Below are 27,115 nucleotides of genomic sequence, written 5' to 3' on the forward strand. Positions count from 1 at the left end.
GTACTGTGAGGACCGCGGCCTGTGTCCAGTGTACTGTGAGGACCGCGGCCTGTGTCCGCTGTACTGTGAGGACCGCGACCTGTGTCCGCTGTACTGTGAGGACCGCGGCCTGTGTCCGCTGTACTGTGAGGACCGCGGCCTGTGTCCGCTGTACTGTGAGGACCGCGGCCTGTGTCCGCTGTACTGTGAGGACCGCGGCCTGTGTCCGCTGTACTGTGAGGACCGCGGCCTGTGTCCAGTGTACTGTGAGGACCGCGGCCTGTGTCCAGTGTACTGTGAGGACCGCGGCCTGTGTCCAGTGTACTGTGAGGACCGCGGCCTGTGTCCAGTGTACTGTGAGGACCGCGGCCTGTGTCCGCTGTACTGTGAGGACCGCGGCCTGTGTCCAGTGTACTGTGAGGACCGCGGCCTGCGTCCGCTGTACTGTGAGGACCGCGGCCTGCGTCCGCTGTACTGTGAGGACCGCGGCCTGCGTCCGCTGTACTGTGAGGACCGCGGCCTGCGTCCAGTGTACTGTGAGGACCGTGGCCTGTGTCCAGTGTACTGTGAGGACCGCGGCCTGTGTCCAGTGTACTGTGAGGACCGTGGCCTGTGTCCAGTGTACTGTGAGGACCGTGGCCTGTGTCCAGTGTACTGTGAGGACCGCGGCCTGTGTCCGCTGTACTGTGAGGACCGCGGCCTGTGTCCAGTGTACTGTGAGGACCGCGGCCTGTGTCCAGTGTACTGTGAGGACCGTGGCCTGTGTCCGCTGTACTGTGAGGACCGCGGCCTGTGTCCAGTGTACTGTGAGGACCGCGGCCTGTGTCCAGTGTACTGTGAGGACCGCGGCCTGTGTCCAGTGTACTGTGAGGACCGTGGCCTGTGTCCAGTGTACTGTGAGGACCGCGGCCTGTGTCCGCTGTACTGTGAGGACCGCGGCCTGTGTCCCTGACAACTGATTATTGGGGGGTGCTGCATTTATTCTACGTACCTGGCAGTTATTGGCAGTGTCTACAAGTCCACAGCTCCAAGACACAAGACCAGGATAAGGAGGGACAGGAGAAGACGAGAAGGTGACGTCATGTGAGCCGAGCCCAATACCGTCAGCTGGGTTTGTGTTTTCAGACCCAGAACTATAAAATAAAATCCACAAATAGGACGAGATGATGGTTGTTGCACCAAGGTGCAATCTGGGTAAATCTATATATATCTCACAGGTCAAAGTCTGTGATGTCATCAACCACAAACTATACTGTGATGTCATCAACCACATATTGCAGTGTCCCACTGCTATTAAAAAATCTCCAGTCTTCCAGTAATTATCAGCTGCTGTATGTCGTGCGAGAAGTCATGTATTCTCTCCAGTCTTCCAGTACTTATCAGCTGCTGTATTTCCTGCGTGAAGTGGTGTATTTTCTCTGTAGACTTCCAGTCCTTATCAGCTGCTGTATGTCCTGCAGGAAGTGGTGTATTCTCTCCAGTCTGACACAGTGCTCTCTGCTGCCACCTCTGTCCATGTCAGGAACTGTCCAGAGCAGGAGAGGTTTTCTATGGGGATTTGCTGCTGCTCTGGACAGTTCCTGACATGGACAGAGGTGGCAGCAGAGAGCACTGTGTCAGACTGGAGAGAATACACCACTTCCTGCAGGACATACAGCAGCTGATAAGTACTGGAAGACTGGAGATTTTTAGAAGTAAAATCTATATAATTTTCTGACACCAGTTGATTTAAAAAAAGCCAATATTACACACAAGTGATATCATCAGCCATTATTACACACCTGTGATGTCATCAGCCATTATTACACACCTGTGATGTCATCAGCCATTATTACACACAAGTGATGTCATCAGCCATTATTACACACCTGTGATGTCATCAGCCATTATTACACACAAGTGATGTCATCAGCCATTATTACACACCTGTGATGTCATCAGCCATTATTACACACCTGTGATGTCATCAGCCATTATTACACACCTGTGATGTCATCAGCCATTATTACATGCCTGTGATGTCATCAGCCATTATTACACACCTGTGATGTCATCAGCCATTATTACACACCTGTGATGTCAGCCACATCATGATGTCATCACTCAGATATCTTGTGACACAATCTTACACACGTGATGTCATCTCTTGGTACACACCTGTGAAGATGGCGTCTCCCTGAGCTTTGGCGAGGTTGTTCTGTATCACACACCTGTATTGCACGTCTTCTTTAGCGTTAGTGAAATCAGAGAGCACCTGCACACTACTGCTGAGGCCGGGCACCAAGGTGGTGGAGACATTGGGGAAGGTGGCCCCCGATGAGACGTTCAGCCAGCTGACTGTGGGAACGGGGTACCAGCTGGGGGAGCTACATCGCAGGGTGGTCTGGGAGATGTTGGTCAAGGTGACATCACTAAAAGCTGGAAACAAAAGTAAGAACCAATGTTATAAACCTGAGATATGACATCATACACTGACACAGGGGGGGCAATATCGTATGACATCATACACTCACACGGGGGGGGCAATATCGTATGACATCATACACTGACACAGGGGGGGGAAATATAGACATCATACACTGACACGGGGGGGGGGATATCATAAGACATCATACACTGACACAGGGGGGGGGGGCAAATATAGACCTCATACACTGACACAGAGGGGGGGGATATCATAAGACATCATACACTGACACGGGGGGGGGGATATCATAAGACATCATACACTGACACAGGGGGGGGATATCATAAGACATCATACACTGACACGGGGGGGGGGAAATATAGACATCATACACTGACACGGGGGGGGGATATCATAAGACATCATACACTGACACAGGGGGATCAAATATAGACATCATACACTGACACAGAGGGGGCAAATATAGACATCATACACTGACACGGTGGGGGGGGGGGAATATAGACATCATACACTGACACGGGGGGGGATATCATATGACATCATACACTGACACAGGGGGATCAAATATAGACATCATACACTGACACAGAGGGGGCAAATATAGACATCATACACTGACACGGGGGGGGGGGGAAATATGGACATCATACACTGACACAGAGGGGGCAAATATAGACATCATACACTGACACGGGGGGGGGGGAAATATAGACATCATACACTGACACAGAGGGGGCAAATATAGACATCATACACTGACACAGAGGGGGCAAATATAGACATCATACACTGACACAGGGGGGGGCAAATATAGACATCTATGACATCATAGACTGACACAGAGGGGGGCAATCAGCAACATGACCCTGCAGCAGTGTGAACAGAGCCCATACAATGGTGCAGATATATATTACACTATATATTCCATATACTATAGAAGCAATGCCTGCTTATATCCCCATAGTACCCTTGTGGTATCCCACAGTTAAGTGTGCAGTGTCCCAGTACAGAAGGTTTTTCTCTATATCCCTGTGTATCTCTGTATATATCTGTATTTCATTTGTCCCTGTACTGGAAAGGGTTAATGGCCACTGCAAAAGAGTTGTGTTATATTGCCCCCCAGTGTTCAAGTCTGGTATTTCTCATATCCCCCTATGTATATTCATTTGCATGTTATTTAGTGGTGTGATGATGCAACTGGCCTGGTGTCATGTGACTTTCTCTGGCTGCCATAGTAACCCCAATCGCTTTCGAGCTTGGCTGGGGTCAGTTAGTCACTTCCCTTTTACCTGAGTAGTCTTCTCTCTACCCTCAAGAGAGGAGGTCGTGTTGTTCTCTCCTCCACCTTCAGGAGGGAGAACGTGCTCTTCTGCTTCCAAGCATCTCAGGGTGATCCGCTCCCCTGTTCCAGAGACAGATTCCGGTCCAGTCCTGACCAGTCTCATCTCCAAGATTCTCCATTATATTCAAAGATCTGGGTGTCGTTCTCAAGTCACTATCTTCTCATCATCCACAGCAAGTATTCTATTCAGTCTATTCCGCCCAGCATCACGGGAACCGCATGGTCAGGTTCCCGTGGGTTAGTCAGCTCCCCTCGTGCCATAACCATGACCTAATATCTGGCAACTGGCTACCCGGGTCCGACCTACCACCGCTGACAACTACTACTCCCAGCGGGTCACCCCATCACAAGTGCCCTAGGCACCTGTTGTAAGGATTCTCTCTTCAGTACAGTGGGGATGAAGGTAGCATTTTGTAGTTCCACCGCTAGGTGTCAGTGATCCTTTTATACCTTGTTATGTGTTGCACAGCTGAAGTAAGCAAAGGGTTTCTGTTATTACTGTATCATGGGGTCTGTGCTGACCTATAGGAGATAATCTTCTTCTACCTATCCCTGCACTACCACACACACACACACACACACACACACAGCCCCTGGGGAGGTAGCTAGTTAGCCCCTGTGGGAGGAAGCTCAGTCTAGTTCAGAGAGTGAGTCAGTTAGGACACGTGTATCAAGCAGCTAGAGACACTCAGTTTATACAGTCGATCTATATCTACTATGCAGTGCTAGATACTCAAGAGAGAAAAGTCGGGGATCATCTCAGCCCACGCCGAGAACCACTCTACAAAGTGCAGGGCAGTATCCTGATATACAGAGGAACTAGGCTGGATAGAACAAAGATACCAGAAGGTCTACGTATTCTACACATACCTCGGACACTTAGCTTCACCCAAGTAACCACGGCTGGGGCTTGTGTCACCCTATTAGGACGGGAAACTTAACACTGTAGGGCAGAAGGTGGCCAGACATCAGTCTAAAACACAGGTACAAGTAAACTTCTCCTCTCAAGTCTCAAGTATTCTCTAAAGCAGTGCTTCTCAATTCCAGTCCTCAGGCCTCACCAACAGGTCATGTTTTGGGGATCTCCTTAGTATCTCACAGGTGATATAATTATACTCAGTGCATCAGGTATTATCACATGTGTTCTCTGTATGGGAAATCCTCAAAACATGACCTGTTGATGATGCCTGAGGACTGGAATTGAGAAGCACTGCTCTAAAGTTCCAGCAGAGCACAGTACTACTTTGGGTTGGGACTCCTTTGACAAACTCCTCTACTCTACGCTGCTCCACTCTACTCTAAACTCTACAAGCACTGCTACAACTACCTCTATTATATATCCTCTCTGCAGCACTAACCCAGTTAAGCACATAAGTCTATACCAAGATTATTTATCTACTACCAAAGTGTTTTGTAAACTCAAGAGACTGTACAGTAAAGTTGTTCTATTTATTCACTGGGACTCAGTCATCTCTTTCTCCGCACCAGCACCCATACACATTCGCTACACACCTTGGGTCACCTTTCTATGGGTGGCGGTACTGATAGTCCGGTTGGGTCAATTGCCACTCAGGACTACCGTGACAAGAGCCCAAGGGACCCATCACAGCCCGGCAGGTCACTGACCATCGGGGAATACAGCCAGCCACAACACAATGCAGGTACTACCACCATACCTGTGTGCTGGACTAGCACTGGCGTCACCACTATAACATCACCGGCTGAACTGTATCACACCACTGATAACATCACTCCCAGTGGTCACCACACCCTGTGTATGAGGTCTGAGGCCTATGGGGGTACAATATGGTGAGCAGGTCCGTGCACCCCACGTAGTGTCACCCACTGTGATGTGCTGATGGCTGAGCCAGTCGATCCATCCCCATACTCCCTAGGATCGTAATGGATCCATATGCTTTTGATTATTTATAGATGCATACACCTTATGCTGTTATTGGATCTATACACCTGACAAATCCATCAACCTCTGAAGGCAAGACCAGCCTCCTCCTCCTCCCTCTCCTTCTTATCCTCCTCCTCCTCCTTATCCCCTCCTTATCCTCCTTACCCTATTCATCCTCCACCTCTTTTTCCTTCTTCTTATCCTCCTCCTCATCCTCCTTACCCTCCTCATCCTCCTTACCCTCCACCTCTTTCTCATCCTCCTCCTTCTCTCTCTTCATCCTCCTCCTTCTCTCTCTTCATCCTCCTCCTCATGCTCCTTCTCCTAATCCTCATCCTCTTTACCCTCCTCCACCTTTACTACTTATCCTTCTCCTTACCCTCTTCCTCCTCACCCTCCTCACCATCTTCCTCCTCCTCGGTAACTCACCTCCTACATCCAGGGTCAGCTTGTTGCTCCCCTGCCCATTAGAGTTGGAGATTGTACACTTATATCCCCCGGCGTCTTTCATCTGCACGTTACTTATCTTCAGGGAAGCGTTCCCCGCAGACAGCTGGTTGACGAAGAGCAACGTCCGACCACTGAAGTTTGGGTTCTGGTCGGTCAGCACAATCTTCCCGTTCTCGTATTTGTACACGACTCCCGTGTCTCCCACCTTCTCCCATAAAACATTACTGGATTTTTTTACATCCGGGGTGAAGGTGCAACTTAGGATGACATCTCCCCCGATCTGCCCTACGGCATTGACGGTGGTCACATCATTGCTGCTGCTGTTACCTGGAGGGTACATGGTGGGCTACATGTTACTATCAGGAAGAACAGTACCGCAACATGTGGGAAAACAATAGGTAAAATCTACATTAGAACTTACCGGCAACGCTGAGGCCAATGATGAGTGCGATGGCGGCAACAAGGAGGATTATAATCCCAATCATACTGCAAAGAGACAGCGGGATTAGTGCACAGCCGGGATTATGGTGATCGCATAACGATCAGAGAGAAAGACTGGTTTATCTGACACTCAAAGGGGAACTCCAGCAAAAATCTTTTTCTTTCAAATTAACTGGTTTCACAAAGTTATATAGATTTGTAAATTACTTCTATTTAAAAATCTCAAGTCTTCCAGTACTTATCAGCTGCTGTATGTCCTGCAGGAAGTGGTGTATTCTTTCCAGTCTGACAGTGCTCTCTGCTGCCACCTCTGGTCCATGTCAGGAACTGTCCAGAGCAGCAGCAAATCCCCATAGAAAACCTCTCCTGCTCTGGACAGTTCCTGACATGGACAGAGGGGGCAGCAGAGAACACTGTGTCAGACTGGAGAGAATACACCCTTCCTGCAGGACATACAGCAGTTGATAAGTACTGGAAGACTGGAGATGGGGGGAGATGGACATACAGCAAGTACTGGAAAACTGGAGATTTTGAAATAGAAGTAAATTATGAATCTGTTTAACTTTCTAACACCAGTTGATTTGAAGGAAAAAGATTTCCGCTGGAGTTCCCCTTTAACCTTCACATGTTATTACAGTGACCTCTGTATTATAAGGTCAGCAGAACGTTTTACAGGTTTAGAATATGAGCTAAAACAAGTTTTTCTTGTTATATGTTGTGAGTACAACAGAGATGTATCCATGCTAATGTGCATCCACGGCGAAGACACTGGAGTTCTGTATATTCAGGATCAGGGCTCAGGATCAGTCTGATCGCTCCGCTTATTGGTAGGATCAGGGCTCTGGATCTGTGTGATCGCTCCGCTCATTGGTAGGATCAGAGCTCTGGATCAGTCTGATCGCTCCGCTCATTGGTAGGATCAGAGCTCTTGATCAGTCTGATCGCTCGGCTCATTGGTAGGATCATGCTGCGTTTACACAGACAGATTTATCTGACAGATTTTGGAAGCCAAAGCCAGGAATGGATTTGAAAAGAGGATAGATCCCTGTCTTTCCTTAAGACCTGTTCCCTGTTTATAGTCTGTTCCTGGTTTGGGCTTTAAAGATCTGTCAGATAAATCTGTCTGTGTAAACGCACCATCAGAGCTCTGGATCTGTGGGATCGCTCCGCTCATTGGTAGGATCAGAGCTCTGGATCAGTCTGATCGCTCTGCTCATTGGTAGGATCAGCGCTCTGGATCAGTCTGATCGCTCCGCTCATTGGTAGGATCAGGGCTCTTCATCAGTCTAATTTCTCCGCTCATTGGTAGGATCAGAGCTCTGGATCAGTCTGATCGCTCCGCTCATTGGTAGGATCAGGGCTCTTCATCAGTCTGATTTCTCCGCTCATTGGTAGGATCAGAGCTTTTGATCAGTCTGGTCGCTCCGCTCATTGGTAGGATCAGAGCTCTGGATCTGTGTGATCGCTCCGCTCATTGGTAGGATCAGAGCTCTGGATCAGTCTGATCACTCCGCTCATTGGTAGGATCAGGGCTCTTCATCAGTCTGATTTCTCCGCTCATTGGTAGGATCAGAGCTCTGGATCAGTCTGATCGCTCCGCTCATTGGTAGGATCAGAGCTCTGGATCAGTCTGATCGCTCCGCTCATTGGTAGGATCAGGGCTCTTCATCAGTCTGATTTCTCCGCTCATTGGTAGGATCAGAGCTCTGGATCAGTCTGATCGCTCCGCTCATTGGTAGGATCAGAGCTCTGGATCAGTCTGATCCCTCCGCTGATTGGTAGGATCAGAGCTCGGGATCAGTCTGATCGCTCCGCTCATTGGTAGGATCAGGGCTCTGGATCTGTGGGATCGCTCCGCTCATTGGTAGGATCAGGGCTCTGGATCTGTGAGATCGCTCCGCACATTGGTAGGATCAGAGCTCTGGATCAGTCTGATCACTCCACTTATTGGTAGGATCAGGGCTCAGGATCTGTGGAAGCGCTCCGCTGATTGGTAGGATCAGAGCTCAGGATCAGTCTGATCGCTCCGCTCATTGGTAGGATCAGAGCTCTGGATCTGTCTGATCGCTCCGCTCATTGGTAGGATCAGAGCTCTGGATCAGTCTGATCGCTCCGCTCATTGGTAGGATCAGGGCTCTTCATCAGTCTGATTTCTCCGCTCATTGGTAGGATCAGAGCTCTGGATCAGTCTGATCGCTCCGCTCATTGGTAGGATCAGACCTCTGGATCAGTCTGATCCCTTCGCTCATTGGTAGGATCAGAGCTCGGGATCAGTCTAAACGCTCCGCTCATTGGTAGGATCAGGGCTCTGGATCTGTGGGATCGCTCCGCTCATTGGTAGGATTAGGGCTCTGGATCTGTGAGATCGCTCCGCTCATTGGTAGGATCAGGGCTCAGGATCAGTCTGATCGCTCCGCTTATTGGTAGGATCAGGGCTCTGGATCTGTGTGATCGCTCCGCTCATTGGTAGGATCAGAGCTCTGGATCTGTCTGATCGCTCCGCTCATTGGTAAGATCAGGGCTCTGGATCTGTGGGATCGCTCCGCTCATTGGTAGGATCAGAGCTCAGGATCAGTCTGATCGCTCCGCTCATTGGTAGGATCAGGGCTCTGGATCTGTGTGATCGCTCCACTCATTGGTAGGATCAGAGCTCTGGATCTGTCTGATCGCTCCGCTCATTGGTAGGATCAGGGCTCTGGATCTGTCTGATCGCTCCGCTTATTGGTAGGATCAGAGCTCTGGATCAGTCTGATCGCTATGCTGATTGGTAGGATCAGAGCTCTGGATCAGTCTGATCGCTCCGCTCATTGGTAGGATCAGAGCTCTGGATCAGTCTGATCGCTCCGCTCATTGGTAGGATCAGGGCTCTTCATCAGTCTGATTTCTCCGCTCATTGGTAGGATCAGAGCTCTGGATCTGTCTGATCGCTCCGCTCATTGGTAGGATCAGAGCTCTGGATCAGTCTGATCGCTCCGCTCATTGGTAGGATCAGGGCTCTTCATCAGTCTGATTTCTCTGCTCATTGGAAGGATCAGAGCTCTGGATCAGTCTGATCGCTCCGCTCATTGGTAGGATCAGAGCTCTGGATCAGTCTGATCGCTCCGCTGATTGGTAGGATCAGAGCTCGGGATCAGTCTGATCGCTCCGCTCATTGGTAGGATCAGGGCTCTGGATCTGTGGGATCGCTCCGCTCATTGGTAGGATCAGGGCTCTGGATCTGTGAGATCGCTCCGCTCATTGGTAGGATCAGAGCTCTGGATCAGTCTGATCACTCCGCTTATTGGTAGGATCAGGGCTCAGGATCAGTCTGATCGCTCCGCTCATTGGTAGGATCAGAGCTCAGGATCAGTCTGATCGCTCCGCTCATTGGTAGGATCAGGGCTCTGGATCTGTCTGATCGCTCCGCTCATTGGTAGGATCAGAGCATAACGATCAGAGAGAAAGACTGGTTTATCTGACACTCAAAGGGGAACTCCAGCAAAAATCTTTTTCTTTCAAATTAACTGGTTTCACAAAGTTATATAGATTTGTAAATTACTTCTATTTAAAAATCTCAAGTCTTCCAGTACTTATCAGCTGCTGTATGTCCTACAGGAAGTGGTGTATTCTTTCCAGTCTGACAGTGCTCTCTGCTGCCACCTCTGTCCATGTCAGGAACTGTCCAGAGCAGCAGTAAATCCCCATAGAAAACCTCTCCTGCTCTGGACAGTTCCTGACAAGGACAGAGGGGGCAGCAGAGAACACTGTGTCAGACTGGAGAAAATACACCCCTTCCTGCAGGACATACAGCAGTTGATAAGTACTGGAAGACTGGAGATGGGGGGAGATGGACATACAGCAAGTACTGGAAAACTGGAGATTTTGAAATAGAAGTAAATTATGAATCTGTTTAACTTTCTAACACCAGTTGATTTGAAGGAAAAAGATTTCCGCTGGAGTTCCCCTTTAACCTTCACATGTTATTACAGTGACCTCTGTATTATAAGGTCAGCAGAACGTTTTACAGGTTTAGAATATGAGCTAAAACAAGTTTTTCTTGTTATATGTTGTGAGTACAACAGAGATGTATCCATGCTAATGTGCATCCACGGCGAAGACACTGGAGTTCTGTATATTCAGGATCAGGGCTCAGGATCAGTCTGATCGCTCCGCTTATTGGTAGGATCAGGGCACTGGATCTGTGTGATCGCTCCGCTCATTGGTAGGATCAGAGCTCTGGATCAGTCTGATCGCTCCGCTCATTGGTAGGATCAGAGCTCTTGATCAGTCTGATCGCTCGGCTCATTGGTAGGATCATGCTGCGTTTACACAGACAGATTTATCTGACAGATTTTGGAAGCCAAAGCCAGGAATGGATTTGAAAAGAGGATAGATCCCTGTCTTTCCTTAAGACCTGTTCCCTGTTTATAGTCTGTTCCTGGTTTGGGCTTCAAAGATCTGTCAGATAAATCTGTCTGTGTAAACGCACCATCAGAGCTCTGGATCTGTGGGATCGCTCCGCTCATTGGTAGGATCAGAGCTCTGGATCAGTCTGATCGCTCTGCTCATTGGTAGGATCAGGGCTCTTCATCAGTCTGATTTCTCCGCTCATTGGTAGGATCAGAGCTTTTGATCAGTCTGGTCGCTCCGCTCATTGGTAGGATCAGAGCTCTGGATCTGTGTGATCGCTCCGCTCATTGGTAGGATCAGAGCTCTGGATCAGTCTGATCACTCCGCTCATTGGTAGGATCAGGGCTCTTCATCAGTCTAATTTCTCCGCTCATTGGTAGGATCAGAGCTCTGGATCAGTCTGATCGCTCCGCTCATTGGTAGGATCAGAGCTCTGGATCAGTCTGATCGCTCCGCTCATTGGTAGGATCAGGGCTCTTCATCAGTCTGATTTCTCCGCTCATTGGTAGGATCAGAGCTCTGGATCAGTCTGATCGCTCCGCTCATTGGTAGGATCAGAGCTCTGGATCAGTCTGATCCCTCCGCTGATTGGTAGGATCAGAGCTCGGGATCAGTCTGATCGCTCCGCTCATTGGTAGGATCAGGGCTCTGGATCTGTGGGATCGCTCCGCTCATTGGTAGGATCAGGGCTCTGGATCTGTGAGATCGCTCCGCTCATTGGTAGGATCAGAGCTCTGGATCAGTCTGATCACTCCACTTATTGGTAGGATCAGGGCTCAGGATCTGTGGAAGCGCTCCGCTGATTGGTAGGATCAGAGCTCAGGATCAGTCTGATCGCTCCGCTCATTGGTAGGATCAGGGCTCTGTATCTGTGTGATCGCTCCACTCATTGGTAGGATCAGAGCTCTGGATCTGTCTGATCGCTCCGCTCATTGGTAGGATCAGAGCTCTGGATCAGTCTGATCGCTCCGCTCATTGGTAGGATCAGGGCTCTTCATCAGTCTGATTTCTCCGCTCATTGGTAGGATCAGAGCTCTGGATCAGTCTGATCGCTCCGCTCATTGGTAGGATCAGACCTCTGGATCAGTCTGATCCCTTCGCTCATTGGTAGGATCAGAGCTCGGGATCAGTCTAAACGCTCCGCTCATTGGTAGGATCAGGGCTCTGGATCTGTGGGATCGCTCCGCTCATTGGTAGGATCAGGGCTCAGGATCAGTCTGATCGCTCCGCTTATTGGTAGGATCAGGGCTCTGGATCTGTGTGATCGCTCCGCTCATTGGTAGGATAAGAGCTCTGGATCTGTCTGATCGCTCCGCTCATTGGTAAGATCAGGGCTCTGGATCTGTGGGATCTCTCCGCTCATTGGTAGGATCAGAGCTCAGGATCAGTCTGATCGCTCCGCTCATTGGTAGGATCAGGGCTCTGTATCTGTGTGATCGCTCCACTCATTGGTAGGATCAGAGCTCTGGATCTGTCTGATCGCTCCGCTCATTGGTAGGATCAGGGCTCTGGATCTGTCTGATCGCTCCGCTTATTGGTAGGATCAGAGCTCTGGATCAGTCTGATCGCTCCGCTCATTGGTAGGATCAGAGCTCTGGATCAGTCTGATCTCTCCGCTCATTGGTAGGATCAGGGCTCTTCATCAGTCTGATTTCTCCGCTCATTGGTAGGATCAGAGCTCTGGATCTGTCTATCGCTCCTCTCATTGGTAGGATCAGAGCTCTGGATCAGTCTGATCGCTCCGCTCATTGGTAGGATCAGGGCTCTTCATCAGTCTGATTTCTCTGCTCATTGGAAGGATCAGAGCTCTGGATCAGTCTGATCGCTCCGCTCATTGGTAGGATCAGAGCTCTGGATCAGTCTGATCGCTCCGCTCATTGGTAGGATCAGAGCTCTGGATCAGTCTGATCCCTCCGCTGATTGGTAGGATCAGAGCTCGGGATCAGTCTGATCGCTCCGCTCATTGGTAGGATCAGGGCTCTGGATCTGTGGGATCGCTCCGCTCATTGGTAGGATCAGGGCTCTGGATCTGTGAGATCGCTCCGCTCATTGGTAGGATCAGAGCTCTGGATCAGTCTGATCACTCCACTTATTGGTAGGATCAGGGCTCAGGATCTGTGGAAGCGCTCCGCTGATTGGTAGGATCAGAGCTCAGGATCAGTCTGATCGCTCCGCTCATTGGTAGGATCAGGGCTCTGTATCTGTGTGATCGCTCCACTCATTGGTAGGATCAGAGCTCTGGATCTGTCTGATCGCTCCGCTCATTGGTAGGATCAGAGCTCTGGATCAGTCTGATCGCTCCGCTCATTGGTAGGATCAGGGCTCTTCATCAGTCTGATTTCTCCGCTCATTGGTAGGATCAGAGCTCTGGATCAGTCTGATCGCTCCGCTCATTGGTAGGATCAGACCTCTGGATCAGTCTGATCCCTTCGCTCATTGGTAGGATCAGAGCTCGGGATCAGTCTAAACGCTCCGCTCATTGGTAGGATCAGGGCTCTGGATCTGTGGGATCGCTCCGCTCATTGGTAGGATTAGGGCTCTGGATCTGTGAGATCGCTCCGCTCATTGGTAGGATCAGGGCTCAGGATCAGTCTGATCGCTCCGCTTATTGGTAGGATCAGGGCTCTGGATCTGTGTGATCGCTCCGCTCATTGGTAGGATCAGAGCTCTGGATCTGTCTGATCGCTCCGCTCATTGGTAAGATCAGGGCTCTGTATCTGTGTGATCGCTCCACTCATTGGTAGGATCAGAGCTCTGGATCTGTCTGATCGCTCCGCTCATTGGTAGGATCAGGGCTCTGGATCTGTCTGATCGCTCCGCTTATTGGTAGGATCAGAGCTCTGGATCAGTCTGATCGCTATGCTGATTGGTAGGATCAGAGCTCTGGATCAGTCTGATCGCTCCGCTCATTGGTAGGATCAGAGCTCTGGATCAGTCTGATCGCTCCGCTCATTGGTAGGATCAGGGCTCTTCATCAGTCTGATTTCTCCGCTCATTGGTAGGATCAGAGCTCTGGATCTGTCTGATCGCTCCGCTCATTGGTAGGATCAGAGCTCTGGATCAGTCTGATCGCTCCGCTCATTGGTAGGATCAGGGCTCTTCATCAGTCTGATTTCTCTGCTCATTGGAAGGATCAGAGCTCTGGATCAGTCTGATCGCTCCGCTCATTGGTAGGATCAGAGCTCTGGATCAGTCTGATCGCTCCGCTGATTGGTAGGATCAGAGCTCGGGATCAGTCTGATCGCTCCGCTCATTGGTAGGATCAGGGCTCTGGATCTGTGGGATCGCTCCGCTCATTGGTAGGATCAGGGCTCTGGATCTGTGGGATCGCTCCGCTCATTGGTAGGATCAGAGCTCTGGATCAGTCTGATCACTCCGCTTATTGGTAGGATCAGGGCTCAGGATCAGTCTGATCGCTCCGCTCATTGGTAGGATCAGGGCTCTGTATCTGTGGGATCGCTCCGCTCATTGGTAGGATCAGAGCTCAGGATCAGTCTGATCGCTCCGCTCATTGGTAGGATCAGGGCTCTGGATCTGTCTGATCGCTCCGCTCATTGGTAGGATCAGAGCATAACGATCAGAGGGAAAGACTGGTTTATCTGACACTCAAAGGGGAACTCCAGCAAAAATCTTTTTCTTTCAAATTAACTGGTTTCACAAAGTTATATAGATTTGTAAATTACTTCTATTTAAAAATCTCAAGTCTTCCAGTACTTATCAGCTGCTGTATGTCCTACAGGAAGTGGTGTATTCTTTCCAGTCTGACAGTGCTCTCTGCTGCCACCTATGTCCATGTCAGGAACTGTCCAGAGCAGCAGTAAATCCCCATAGAAAACCTCTCCTGCTCTGGACAGTTCCTGACAAGGACAGAGGGGGCAGCAGAGAACACTGTGTCAGACTGGAGAAAATACACCCCTTCCTGCAGGACATACAGCAGTTGATAAGTACTGGAAGACTGGAGATGGGGGGAGATGGACATACAGCAAGTACTGGAAAACTGGAGATTTTGAAATAGAAGTAAATTATGAATCTGTTTAACTTTCTAACACCAGTTGATTTGAAGGAAAAAGATTTCCGCTGGAGTTCCCCTTTAACCTTCACATGTTATTACAGTGACCTCTGTATTATAAGGTCAGCAGAACGTTTTACAGGTTTAGAATATGAGCTAAAACAAGTTTTTCTTGTTATATGTTGTGAGTACAACAGAGATGTATCCATGCTAATGTGCATCCACGGCGAAGACACTGGAGTTCTGTATATTCAGGATCAGGGCTCAGGATCAGTCTGATCGCTCCGCTTATTGGTAGGATCAGGGCTCTGGATCTGTGTGATCGCTCCGCTCATTGGTAGGATCAGAGCTCTGGATCAGTCTGATCGCTCCGCTCATTGGTAGGATCAGAGCTCTTGATCAGTCTGATCGCTCGGCTCATTGGTAGGATCATGCTGCGTTTACACAGACAGATTTATCTGACAGATTTTGGAAGCCAAAGCCAGGAATGGATTTGAAAAGAGGATAGATCCCTGTCTTTCCTTAAGACCTGTTCCCTGTTTATAGTCTATTCCTGGTTTGGGCTTTAAAGATCTGTCAGATAAATCTGTCTGTGTAAACGCACCATCAGAGCTCTGGATCTGTGGGATCGCTCCGCTCATTGGTAGGATCAGAGCTCTGGATCAGTCTGATCGCTCTGCTCATTGGTAGGATCAGCGCTCTGGATCAGTCTGATTGCTCCGCTCATTGGTAGGATCAGGGCTCTTCATCAGTCTGATTTCTCCGCTCATTGGTAGGATCAGAGCTTTTGATCAGTCTGGTCGCTCCGCTCATTGGTAGGATCAGAGCTCTGGATCTGTGTGATCGCTCCGCTCATTGGTAGGATCAGAGCTCTGGATCAGTCTGATCACTCCGCTCATTGGTAGGATCAGGGCTCTTCATCAGTCTGATTTTTCCGCTCATTGGTAGGATCAGAGCTCTGGATCAGTCTGATCGCTCCGCTCATTGGTAGGATCAGAGCTCTGGATCAGTCTGATCGCTCCGCTCATTGGTAGGATCAGGGCTCTTCATCAGTCTGATTTCTCCGCTCATTGGTAGGATCAGAGCTCTGGATCGGTCTGATCGCTCCGCTCATTGGTAGGATCAGAGCTCTGGATCAGTCTGATCCCTCCGCTGATTGGTAGGATCAGAGCTCGGGATCAGTCTGATCGCTCCGCTCATTGGTAGGATCAGGGCTCTGGATCTGTGGGATCGCTCCGCTCATTGGTAGGATCAGGGCTCTGGATCTGTGAGATCGCTCCGCTCATTGGTAGGATCAGAGCTCTGGATCAGTCTGATCACTCCACTTATTGGTAGGATCAGGGCTCAGGATCTGTGGAAGCGCTCCGCTGATTGGTAGGATCAGAGCTCAGGATCAGTCTGATCGCTCCGCTCATTGGTAGGATCAGGGCTCTGTATCTGTGTGATCGCTCCACTCATTGGTAGGATCAGAGCTCTGGATCTGTCTGATCGCTCCGCTCATTGGTAGGATCAGAGCTCTGGATCAGTCTGATCGCTCCGCTCATTGGTAGGATCAGGGCTCTTCATCAGTCTGATTTCTCCACTCATTGGTAGGATCAGAGCTCTGGATCAGTCTGATCGCTCCGCTCATTGGTAGGATCAGACCTCTGGATCAGTCTGATCCCTTCGCTCATTGGTAGGATCAGAGCTCGGGATCAGTCTAAACGCTCCGCTCATTGGTAGGATCAGGGCTCTGGATCTGTGGGATCGCTCCGCTCATTGGTAGGATCAGGGCTCTGGATCAGTCTGATCGCTCCGCTCATTGGTAGGATCAGGGCTCTGGATCTGTGTGATCGCTCCGCTCATTGGTAGGATAAGAGCTCTGGATCTGTCTGATCGCTCCGCTCATTGGTAAGATCAGGGCTCTGGATCTGTGGGATCGCTCCGCTCATTGGTAGGATCAGAGCTCAGGATCAGTCTGATCGCTCCGCTCATTGGTAGGATCAGGGCTCTGTATCTGTGTGATCGCTCCACTCATTGGTAGGATCAGAGCTCTGGATCTGTCTGATCGCTCCGCTCATTGGTAGGATCAGGGCTCTGGATCTGTCTGATCGCTCCGCTTATTGGTAGGATCAGAGCTCTGGATCAGTCTGATCGCTCCGCTCATTGGTAGGATCAGAGCTCTGGATCAGTCTGATCGCTCCGCTCATTGGTAGGATCAGGGCTCTTCATCAGTCTGATTTCTCCGCTCATTGGTAGGATCAGAGCTCTGGATCTGTCTGATCGCTCCGCTCATTGGTAGGATCAGAGCTCTGGATCAGTCTGATCGCTCCGCTCATTGGTAGGATCAGTGCTCTTCATCAGTCTGATTTCTCTGCTCATTGGTAGGATCAGAGCTCTGGATCAGTCTGATCGCTCCGCTCATTGGTAGGATCAGAGCTCTGGATCAGTCTGATCGCTCCGCTGATTGGTAGGATCAGAGCTCGGGATCAGTCTGATCGCTCCGCTCATTGGTAGGATCAGGGCTCTGGATCTGTGGGATCGCTCCGCTCATTGGTAGGATCAGGGCTCTGGATCTGTGAGATCGCTCCGCTCATTGGTAGGATCAGAGCTCTGGATCAGTCTGATCACTCCGCTTATTGGTAGGATCAGGGCTCAGGATCAGTCTGATCGCTCCGCTCATTGGTAGGATCAGGGCTCTGGATCTGTGTGATCGCTCCGCTCATTGGTAGGATCAGAGCTCTGGATCTGTCTGATCGCTCCGCTCATTGGTAGGATCAGGGCTCTGTATCTGTGGGATCGCTCCGCTCATTGGTAGGATCAGAGCTCAGGATCAGTCTGATCGCTCCGCTCATTGGTAGGATCAGGGCTCTGGATCTGTCTGATCGCTCCGCTCATTGGTAGGATCAGAGCTCTGGATCAGTCTGATCACTCCGCTCATTGGTAGGATCAGGGCTCTGGATCTGTGTGATCGCTCCGCTTATTGGTAGGATCAGAGCTCTGGATCAGTCTGATCGCTATGCTGATTGGTAGGATCAGAGCTCTGGATCAGTCTGATCGCTCCGCTTATTGGTAGCATCAGGGCTCTGGATCTGTGTGATCGCTCCGCTTATTGGTAGGATCAGAGCTCTGGATCAGTCTGATCGCTATGCTGATTGGTAGGATCAGAGCTCTGGATCAGTCTGATTGCTCCGCTTATTGGTAGGATCAGGGCTCTTGATCTGTCTGATCGCTCCGCTCATTGGTAGGATCAGGGCTCTGGATCAGTCTGATCGCTCGGCTTATTGGTAGGATCAGGGCTCTGGATCTGTGTGATCGCTCCACTTATTGGTAGGATCAGAGCTCTGGATCAGTCTGATCGCTATGCTGATTGGTAGGATCAGAGCTCTGGATCAGTCTGATCGCTCCGCTTATTGGTAGGATCAGAGCTCTTGATCTGTCTGATCGCTCCGCTTATTGGTAGGATCAGGGCTCTGGATCTGTGTGATCGCTCCGCTTATTGGTAGGATCAGAGCTCTGGATCAGTCTGATCGCTATGCTGATTGGTAGGATCAGAGCTCTGGATCAGTCTGATCGCTATGCTGATTGGTAGGATTAGAGCTCTGGATCAGTCTGATCGCTCCGCTCATTGGTAGGATCAGGGCTCTGGATCTGTGTGATCGCTCCGCTCATTGGTAGGATCAGAGCTCTGGAAAGTTATTTCATACGTCAAATCAAAGGGGTGTGTGTGTGTGAGGTCTGTGATGGTGGGGGGGGGAGGTCTGTGATGGTGGGGGGGAGGTCTGTGATGGTGGGGGGAGGTCTGTGATGGTGGGGGAGAGGTCTGTGATGGTGGGGGGGAGGTCTGTGATGGTGGGGGGGGAGGTCTGTGATGGTGGGGGGGAGGTCTGTGATGGTGGGGGGGGAGGTCTGTGATGGTGTGGGGGGGGGGAGGTCTGTGATGGGGGGGGGGGAGGTCTGTGATGGTGGGGGGGGGAGGTCTGTGATGTGGGGGGGAGGTCTGTGATGGTGGGGGGGGTCTGTGATGGTGGGGGGGGGGGGAAGTCTGTGATGGTGGGGGGGGGGGGGGGAAGGTCTGTGATGGTGGGGGGGGGGGGGGGGTCTGTGATGGTGGGTTGTAGAGCCACCCAGGAGGATCATGGGATGTGGGAGGGGTCTGTAGCAGCTCCACCCCCTGAGAGAGGTATATCAGTAACCATGGTGAATAGCATGGGGGTGTTGGGGTAGTTGTCAGTGTGGGGCAGTAGGAGAGTCCCCCGTGGATCAGGACACTGAGTTGAGGTCAGTAGATGCCAGGGAGAAAAGGTGTCCAGAAGATACCGACCTAAGGGAGATACCCCATAAGACACTGACCTAACAGAGATACCCCAGAAGATACCAACCTAAGGGAGATACCCCAGAAGACACCAACCTAACAGGATACCCCAGAAGACACCGACCTAACAGAGATACCCCAGAAGATACCAACCTAAGGGAGATACCCCAGAAGACACTGACCTAACAGAGATACCCCAGAAGACACCGACCTAACAGGATACCCCAGAAGATACCAACCTAAGCGAGATACCCCAGAAGATACCAACCTAAGGGAGATACCCCAGAAGACACCGACCTAACAGGATGCCCCAGAAGAAGATTTCCCTGTTGGACAGATGGCTGAGGGCACCACCTGGCTGGGAAAGACTGCCCCCCTGAATCCAGGAGCCATGTGTGAGCACAGACACAGGGGGCAGGGGGGCACTGACTATAATTTGAGACTGTCCCACAAAATCCATAAGTGAGTACAGACCTTGAGACAGGGATATGACCGGATAAGACAGTTTTCAGGTCAAGAAAGGAATTGAATTCAAAGAATGTATTGAAAATATCCACAGCATCTCAGCTACGCAAACATTACACCCTGCACAACACCCTGCACACCATCTCAGCTATGCAAACATTACTCCCTGCACAACACCCTGCACACTATCTTAGCTACACAAACATTACCCTCTCCACTACACCCCACACACCATCTCAGCTATGCAAACATTACACCCTCCAATACACCCCACACACCATCTCAGCTACAAGAACATTACACCCTACACAACACCCCACACACCATCTCAGCTACACAAACATCACCCCCTCCACTACACCCCACACACCATCTCAGCTACGCAAACTTTACTCCCTACACTACATCCTACACACCATCTCAGCTACAAAAACATCACCCCCTCCACTGCACCCCACACACCATCTCAGCTACACAAATATTACACCCTACACTACACCCCACACACCATCTCAGCTACAAGAACATTACACCCTACACAACACCCCACACACCATCTCAGCTACACAAACATTACCCCCTCCACTACACCCCCCACACCATCTCAGCTAGAAGAACATTATACCCTACACTACACCCCACACACCATCTCAGCTACACAAATATTACACCCTACACTACACCCCGCCCACCATCGCAGCTACAAGAACATTACACCCTACACTACACCCCGCACACCATCTCAGCTACAAAAACATTAAACCCTACACTACACCCCACACACCATCTCAGCAACAAGAACATTACACCCTACACAACACCCCACACACCATCTCAGCTACGCAAACCTTACACCCTACACTACACCCCGCACACCATCTCAGCTACAAAAACATTAAACCCTACACTACACCCCACACACCATCTCAGCTACACAAACCTTACACCCTAGACTACACCCCGCACACCATCTCAGCTACAAAAACCTTACACACCATCTTAGCTACACACATATTACCCCCTGCACTTCACAACCACTCACCATCTCAGCTACACAAACATTACATCCTGCACTATACCACTGCACACCATCTTAGCTACACAAACATTACATCCTGCACTACACCCACACACCATCTCAGCTACACAAACATTACACCCTACACTACACCCCGCACACACTCTCTGATACACATTACACCCTACACTACACCACCGCACACCATCTCAGCTACACATTACACCCTACACTACACCACCGCACACCATCTCAGCTACACATTACACCCTACACTACACCCCGCACACCATCTCAGCTACACATTACACCCTACACTACACCCCGCACACCATCTCAGCTACACATTACACCCTACACTACACCACCGCACACCATCTCAGCTACACATTACACCCTACACTACACCCCGCACACCATCTCAGCTACACGACATTACACCCTACACTACACCACCGCACACCATCTCAGCTACACATTACACCCTACACTACACCCCGCACACCATCTCAGCTACACGACATTACACCCTACACTACACCCCGCACACCATCTCAGCTACACAATCTTTACACCCCACCACACACCATCCCTTCATTGAAGACACCTGTAACCTGGGGGACCCAACAAATACATGGAGAGATTGGAGAGTCAGAAATGACTAGATAGCGGCCGCACCAAAAACACCCACATGAATGAGACACCCACGACCCTATAGGACGTCATGATTTATAATGAAAGGAAACATCCTCCAGTCCTACAGTTCTGGGGCATGACACCCCCTTACAATGCACCTCATGGTTATGGGTGGACGTCCCCCAGTAGGGTGGCCGTTGGGACTACTTGGTTTGTTGGTTGAGCCATTCAATAGCCACCATTGGGTTAAGGGGGTTTGTCTGCCATCCTGGATAATACACAGGATCACATGTCTGGCCTCGCTCCTCCGCACTTCACACCCTGTGTAAACTTTACAGAAGTAAAACAGGTGTTTCCTGAACCCTGTACATGGTGATTCTCAACGGGAAAGGTCAGAGGGTAAAGGAAGCACCAGGGGGCACGGAGGGTGTAAAGGTTGTGTCCTATATATAGGAGATACACTATATATGACTGTATGACTGTATATAGGAGATACACTGTATATGTCTGTATATAGGAGATAAACTGTATATGTCTGTATATAGGAGATACACCGTATATGACTGTATATAGGAGATACACTGTATATGTCTGTATATAGGAGATACACTGTATATGTCTGTATATAGGAGATAAACTGTATATGTCTGTATATAGGAGATACACTGTATATGTCTGTATATAGGAGATACACTGTATATGTCTGTATATAGGAGATACACTGTATATGTCTGTATATAGGAGATACACTGTATATGACTGTATATAGGAGATACACTGTATATGTCTGTATATAGGAGATACACTGTATATGACTGTATATAAGAGATACACTGTATATGTCTGTATATAGGAGATACACTGTATATGACTGTATATAGGAGATACACTGTATATGACTGTATATAAGAGATACACTATATATGACATAGATAGACTTTTACTTCTCTGTGACAGGTTGTATAAGCCAGTAATACAGTAAATCCTGTTGGGTAACAATGTCTCTTCTGGTGTCGGAAGGAGTGCGGCCCCGAACCCAGGAGACAGAGTAAACCTGGTGGAGAAACAATGTAATCGGCATTAGGAGCTCCTGGGGCAGCAAGAGGCGGGATGCTTGACAGCATAGTCATCTCTACAGCCAAATGGAGACAGCTCAACAGGATCTGACAGAGGAGGCAGGAACAGACAGGATGCAGGAGAGGCAGAGGAGGCAGGAACAGACAGGATGCAGGAGAGGCAGAGGAGGCAGGAACAGACAGGATGCAGGAGAGGCAGAGGAGGCAGAAAAAACAGGAGAGGCAGGGGAAGCAGAAAAAAAACGAGAGGCAGAAAAGACAGAGGAGGCAGGAGAGGCAGAAAAGATGAAAAATGGTGGAGGCAGAAAAGATGATGGAGGCAGGAAAGACAGGGAGGGACAGTAGAGACAGAGGTGGTAGAAGAGACAGGGGAAGTAGAAGAGACAGAGAAGTTAGGAAAGGCAGGAGCAGTGGCTTTACTTCATGGCATTATTTGTTGTTCATTCTTTGGCTGCTATTAGTTTTATATTAAAGATTAAAATATGATTTCTATATAAAAATAGAAGGATCTGGAGAGGGATCTAGTTAGTGGCCAGGGCCTGTGTGGGAGAGAACAGCAGGGCAGCAGTGGGGGAGTATTCAGTGTCCCCTTTATCATACTACAAATTAGATTATCATATGCAACCCCGGTCCTGAACAGAATGAAGCTGAGATCAGATGCATGTTTCCCCAGCATGGGGAGAGGTGACTGTAGAACAAGAGAATACAATCTATTACTTTCTGTAATCATCCATGTCAGGCTGGGGAAAGGTGACTATTGCACAGGTATATACAATCTATTACTCTCTGTTATCAGCCAGGCTATGTTCCATTACCTTACCTATTACCAGCCCTATAGCTCACATGCAGATGATATCCCAGATAAATAATATATAGAATTGTTATGGTAATGCCGACAGCTATGAAAACAGAGCAATAAATAACAAATATAATACAAACTATAGGGGCCGAGCCCCTCATATAGAATACCCCCCCGCAGACTATCATATAAAATACGACACCCCAGCCTAGGATATAGAATACAAGTCCCCCAGCCTAGGATATAGAATACAAGTCCCCCAGCCTAGGATATAGAATACAAGCCCCCCCCCAGCCTAGGATATAGAATACAAGCCCCCCCCCCCAGCCTAGGATATAGAATACAAGTCCGCCAGTATATGATATAGAACAGTGTTTCTCAACCTTTTCAGGCCAAGTACCCCCATGCGACAAGATGCTCCAGCCGAGTACCCCCAACGATGCCATCCATTAATAACATTGCCCAGGGTAGATTTACATGTACGTTTCACAGCAAAATCCACTGCGATACTCTGTACTGTTATGGCCTATGGCTCTGCATTCTCACAGAGGATTTTCAATCTGCTGCGAGAATGTAGCCGCTGCCTATTTACCTAATTAGCTGCCGGCCCCTAACAGATCATACTTACCTCCCTGTACTCCCACCTGCTTCTCTGGCTCCCAGCTCACTGACAGCCCGCTCATCCAATCAGTGGCTGCGGTGGGACTGTGCACTGATTGGCTGAGCAGGCTGTCAGTAAACCGGGTGCCAGAGAAGCAGGTGGGATATATCCCACAGAGATGGATATGTCCCCCTGGAGCCAGATACCTCCCCCCATGTAGTCAAGAGGCCTTCTTCTATGTAGCCAGATATCTCCCCTATGTAGCCAGATACCCCTTATATGTAGCAAGATATCTCCCCATGTAGCCAGATACCTCCTCATGTAGTCAGATACCTCCCCCCATGTAGCCAGATATCTCCCCTATGTAGCCAGATACCCCTTATATGTAGCAAGATATCTCCCCATGTAGCCAGATACCTCCTCCCCATGTAGTCAGATACCTCCTCCCCATGTAGTCAGACACCTCCCCCATGTAGCCAGATATCTCCCCCATGTAGTCAGATACCTCCCCATGTAGCCAAATACTTCCTCCCATGTAGCCAGATACCTCCCCCATGTAGTCAGATACCTCCCCCCATGTAGCCAAATACTTCCTCCCATGTAGCCAGATACCTCCCCCATGTAGTCAGATATCTCCCCATGTAGTCAGATACCTCCCCCTATGTAGTCAGATATCTCCCCCTTGCAGCCAGACATCTCCCCATGTAGTTAAGATACCTCCTTCTATAGCCAGATACCTCCCCATGTAGCCATATATCACTTTTCCTTTTCCTCTCCATCTGGCCCAGACCACCATGATGATTTCTTGCAGCTACAATTTACTTCTTGCCAGAGAACCTGCCAAACATCTTAGGCATCACAGTTTTCCTTTAACTTCCCTCCCTTTTTCCTACCTATAGGCTCCCATACAGTAATAACTTCGCTGTTTGGTGTAATGCGCTGTAAAGTGAGTAGGTGTGTGGGTTGTCCCCGTATTTAGGATCCCTCATTTAAAAATAATATCCCCTTCTATGACCCTCCATATAGTAATAATGCCTCCTGCCCTGCCCCCATAGTAATGCCCACCATTCTACTCCCTCCCCCTCCTGCCCCAACAAACAAACAAAAAAAAATCATACTCACGTTATCCGCCCATGGAGGAGGTCTTCCTCTCTTCTCCAGCCTCTGAGCCACAAGGAGATTAAGGGGAGAGTAAGGTCTGAGGGGGGAAAAGAAGGAAAGAGGAGGATAGAGGAGGTAAAGAGGGAGAGGAAGAGAGAGAAGGTGAAGGGGGAGAGGAAGAGAGAGGAGGTGAAGAAGGGAGAGGAAGAGAGAGGAGGTGAAGGGGGGAGAGAAAGAGAGAGGAGGTGAATGGGGAGAGGAAGACAGGGAAGAGAGTAGGTGAAGAAGGGAGAGGAAGAGAGAGGAGGTGAATGGGGAGAGGAAGACAGGGAAGAGAGTAGGTGAAGAAGGGAGAGGAAGAGAGAGGAGGTGAAGGGGGGAGAGGAAGACAGGGGAGAGAGGAGGACAGAGGAGGAGAGCGGTGATGGGGGTGAGAGAAGGTGATGGGTGATGAGAGGTGAGAGGAGGTGGTGGGGGTAGGGAGGAGGTGGAGGGGGTACAGAGGAGATGATGGGGGTAGGGAGGAGATGATGGTGGTAGAGAGGTCATGATGGTGGTAGAGAGAAGGTGGAGGGGTACAGAGGTGATGATGGGGGTAGAGAGGAGGTGGAGGGGGTACAGAGGTGATGATGGGGGAAGAGAGGTGATGATGGGGTACAGAGGTGATGATGGGGGTACAGAGGTGATGATGGGGGTAGAGAGGAGGTGGAGGGGGGAGAGAGCTGATGATGGGGGTAGAGAGGTGATGATGGGGTAGAGAGGAGGTGGAGGGGGGATAGAGGTGATGATGGGGGTACAGAGGTGATGGGGGTACAGAGGAGGTGGAGGGGGGAGAGAGGTGATGATGGGGGTACAGAGGTAATGATGGGGGTAGAGAGGAGGTGGAGGGGGGAGAGAAGTGATGATGGGGGTACAGAGGTGATGATGGGGGTAGAGAGGAGGTGGAGGGGGGAGAGAGGTGATGATGGGGGTACAGAGGTGATGATGGGGGTACAGAGGTGATGATGGGGGTAGAGAGAAGGTGGAGGGGGGAGATAGGAGGTGGAGGGGGGAGAGAGGAGGTGGAGGGGGGAGAGAGGTGATGATGGGGGTACAGAGGAGGTGGAGGGGGGAGAGGTGATGATGGGGTAGAGAGGAGGTGGAGGGGGGAGAGAGGTGATGATGGGGGTAGAGAGGAGGTGGAGGGGGGAGAGAGATGATGATGGGGGGAGAGAGGTGATGATGGGGATAGAGAGGAGGTGGAGGGGGGAGAGAGGTGATGTGGGTACAGAGGAGGTGGAGGGGGGAGAGAGGTCATGATGGGGGTAGAGACGAGGTGGAGGGGGGAGAGAGGTGATAATGGGGGTAGAGAGGAGGTGGAGGGGGGAGAGAGGTGATGATGGGGGAGAGAGGTGATGATGGGGGGAGAGAGGTGATGATGGGGGTACAGAGGAGGTGGAGGGGGGAGAGAGGTGATGATGGGGGGAGAGAGGTGATGATGGGGGGAGAGAGGTGATGATGGGGGGAGAGAGGTGATGATGGGGGGAGAGAGGTGATGATGGGGGTAGAGAGGAGGTGGAGGGGGGAGAGAGGTGATGTGGGTACAGAGGAGGTGGAGGGGGGAGAGAGGTGATGATGGGGGTAGAGACGAGGTGGAGGGGGAGAGAGGTGATGATGGGGGTACAGAGGAGGTGGAGGGGGGAGAGAGGTGATGATGGGGTAGAGAGGAGGTGGAGGGGGGAGAGAGGTGATGATGTGGTGGTGCGCTGGGTTACCCCGCCGAGGGCTTCTGCTGCACTGGATTGTGGACCGGGAGATGGGGCACACCACTTCCACAGGCAGCAGCGTCAGCCGTATGGGAGAAGCGGCGCCAGGTGGACATGGGGGCCGCCCTATATCCTGGTCCACAATCTACTGCAGGAGCCGCGGGCAGGGTAGCACCACTACCCCCTCGCAACTCACTGAGGCCCTGCTGGTCCGGCCGCCTGCGGGGACATCAGCCTGCCGCCGCCGCCGCATCTCCTCTCCGCCGGGTCACCTCAGGCAGCCTGTTCGGGATTCGTCCCCATGTTGCCGTATATCCTCCTGGAGCCCCCGGCTGGACGCTGCAACCCGATCCGGCAGCCGCGGGGGAAGAGCGTGAGGCTGCCGGATCGGGTTGCAGCGTCCAGCCGGGGGCTCCAGGAGGATATACGGCAACAT

General features: G+C 50.5%; 1 protein-coding gene across 1 annotated transcript; it reads right to left on the reverse strand.

Annotated features, from left to right (window-relative positions):
* Window positions 1–990: 990 nt before the first annotated feature.
* Window positions 991–27,115, reverse strand: LOC138767444 (V-set domain-containing T-cell activation inhibitor 1-like). Its single transcript, XM_069944945.1, has 5 exons — window positions 26,952–27,115; window positions 6,527–6,591; window positions 6,085–6,432; window positions 2,137–2,397; window positions 991–1,112 (listed from the first exon to the last, which is right to left on the reverse strand). Exons 1-5 carry the CDS (start codon window positions 27,113–27,115, stop codon window positions 991–993), a joined length of 960 nt encoding a protein of 319 aa, XP_069801046.1.

This window comes from Dendropsophus ebraccatus, chromosome 11 (genome assembly GCF_027789765.1).
Source record: "Dendropsophus ebraccatus isolate aDenEbr1 chromosome 11, aDenEbr1.pat, whole genome shotgun sequence".
Taxonomy (NCBI): domain Eukaryota; kingdom Metazoa; phylum Chordata; class Amphibia; order Anura; family Hylidae; genus Dendropsophus; species Dendropsophus ebraccatus.

Coding starts and splice junctions, on each gene's coding strand:
- LOC138767444 (XM_069944945.1), bottom strand. CDS start 27,115: ATGTTGCCGTATATCCTCCTGGAGCCCCCGGCTGGACGCTGCAACCCG. Junction 6,592..26,951: donor TCCCGAACAGGCTGCCTGAG/GTGACCCGGCGG, acceptor GTCTCTTTGCAG/TATGATTGGGATTATAATCC. Junction 6,433..6,526: donor CATTGGCCTCAGCGTTGCCG/GTAAGTTCTAAT, acceptor TGTACCCTCCAG/GTAACAGCAGCAGCAATGAT.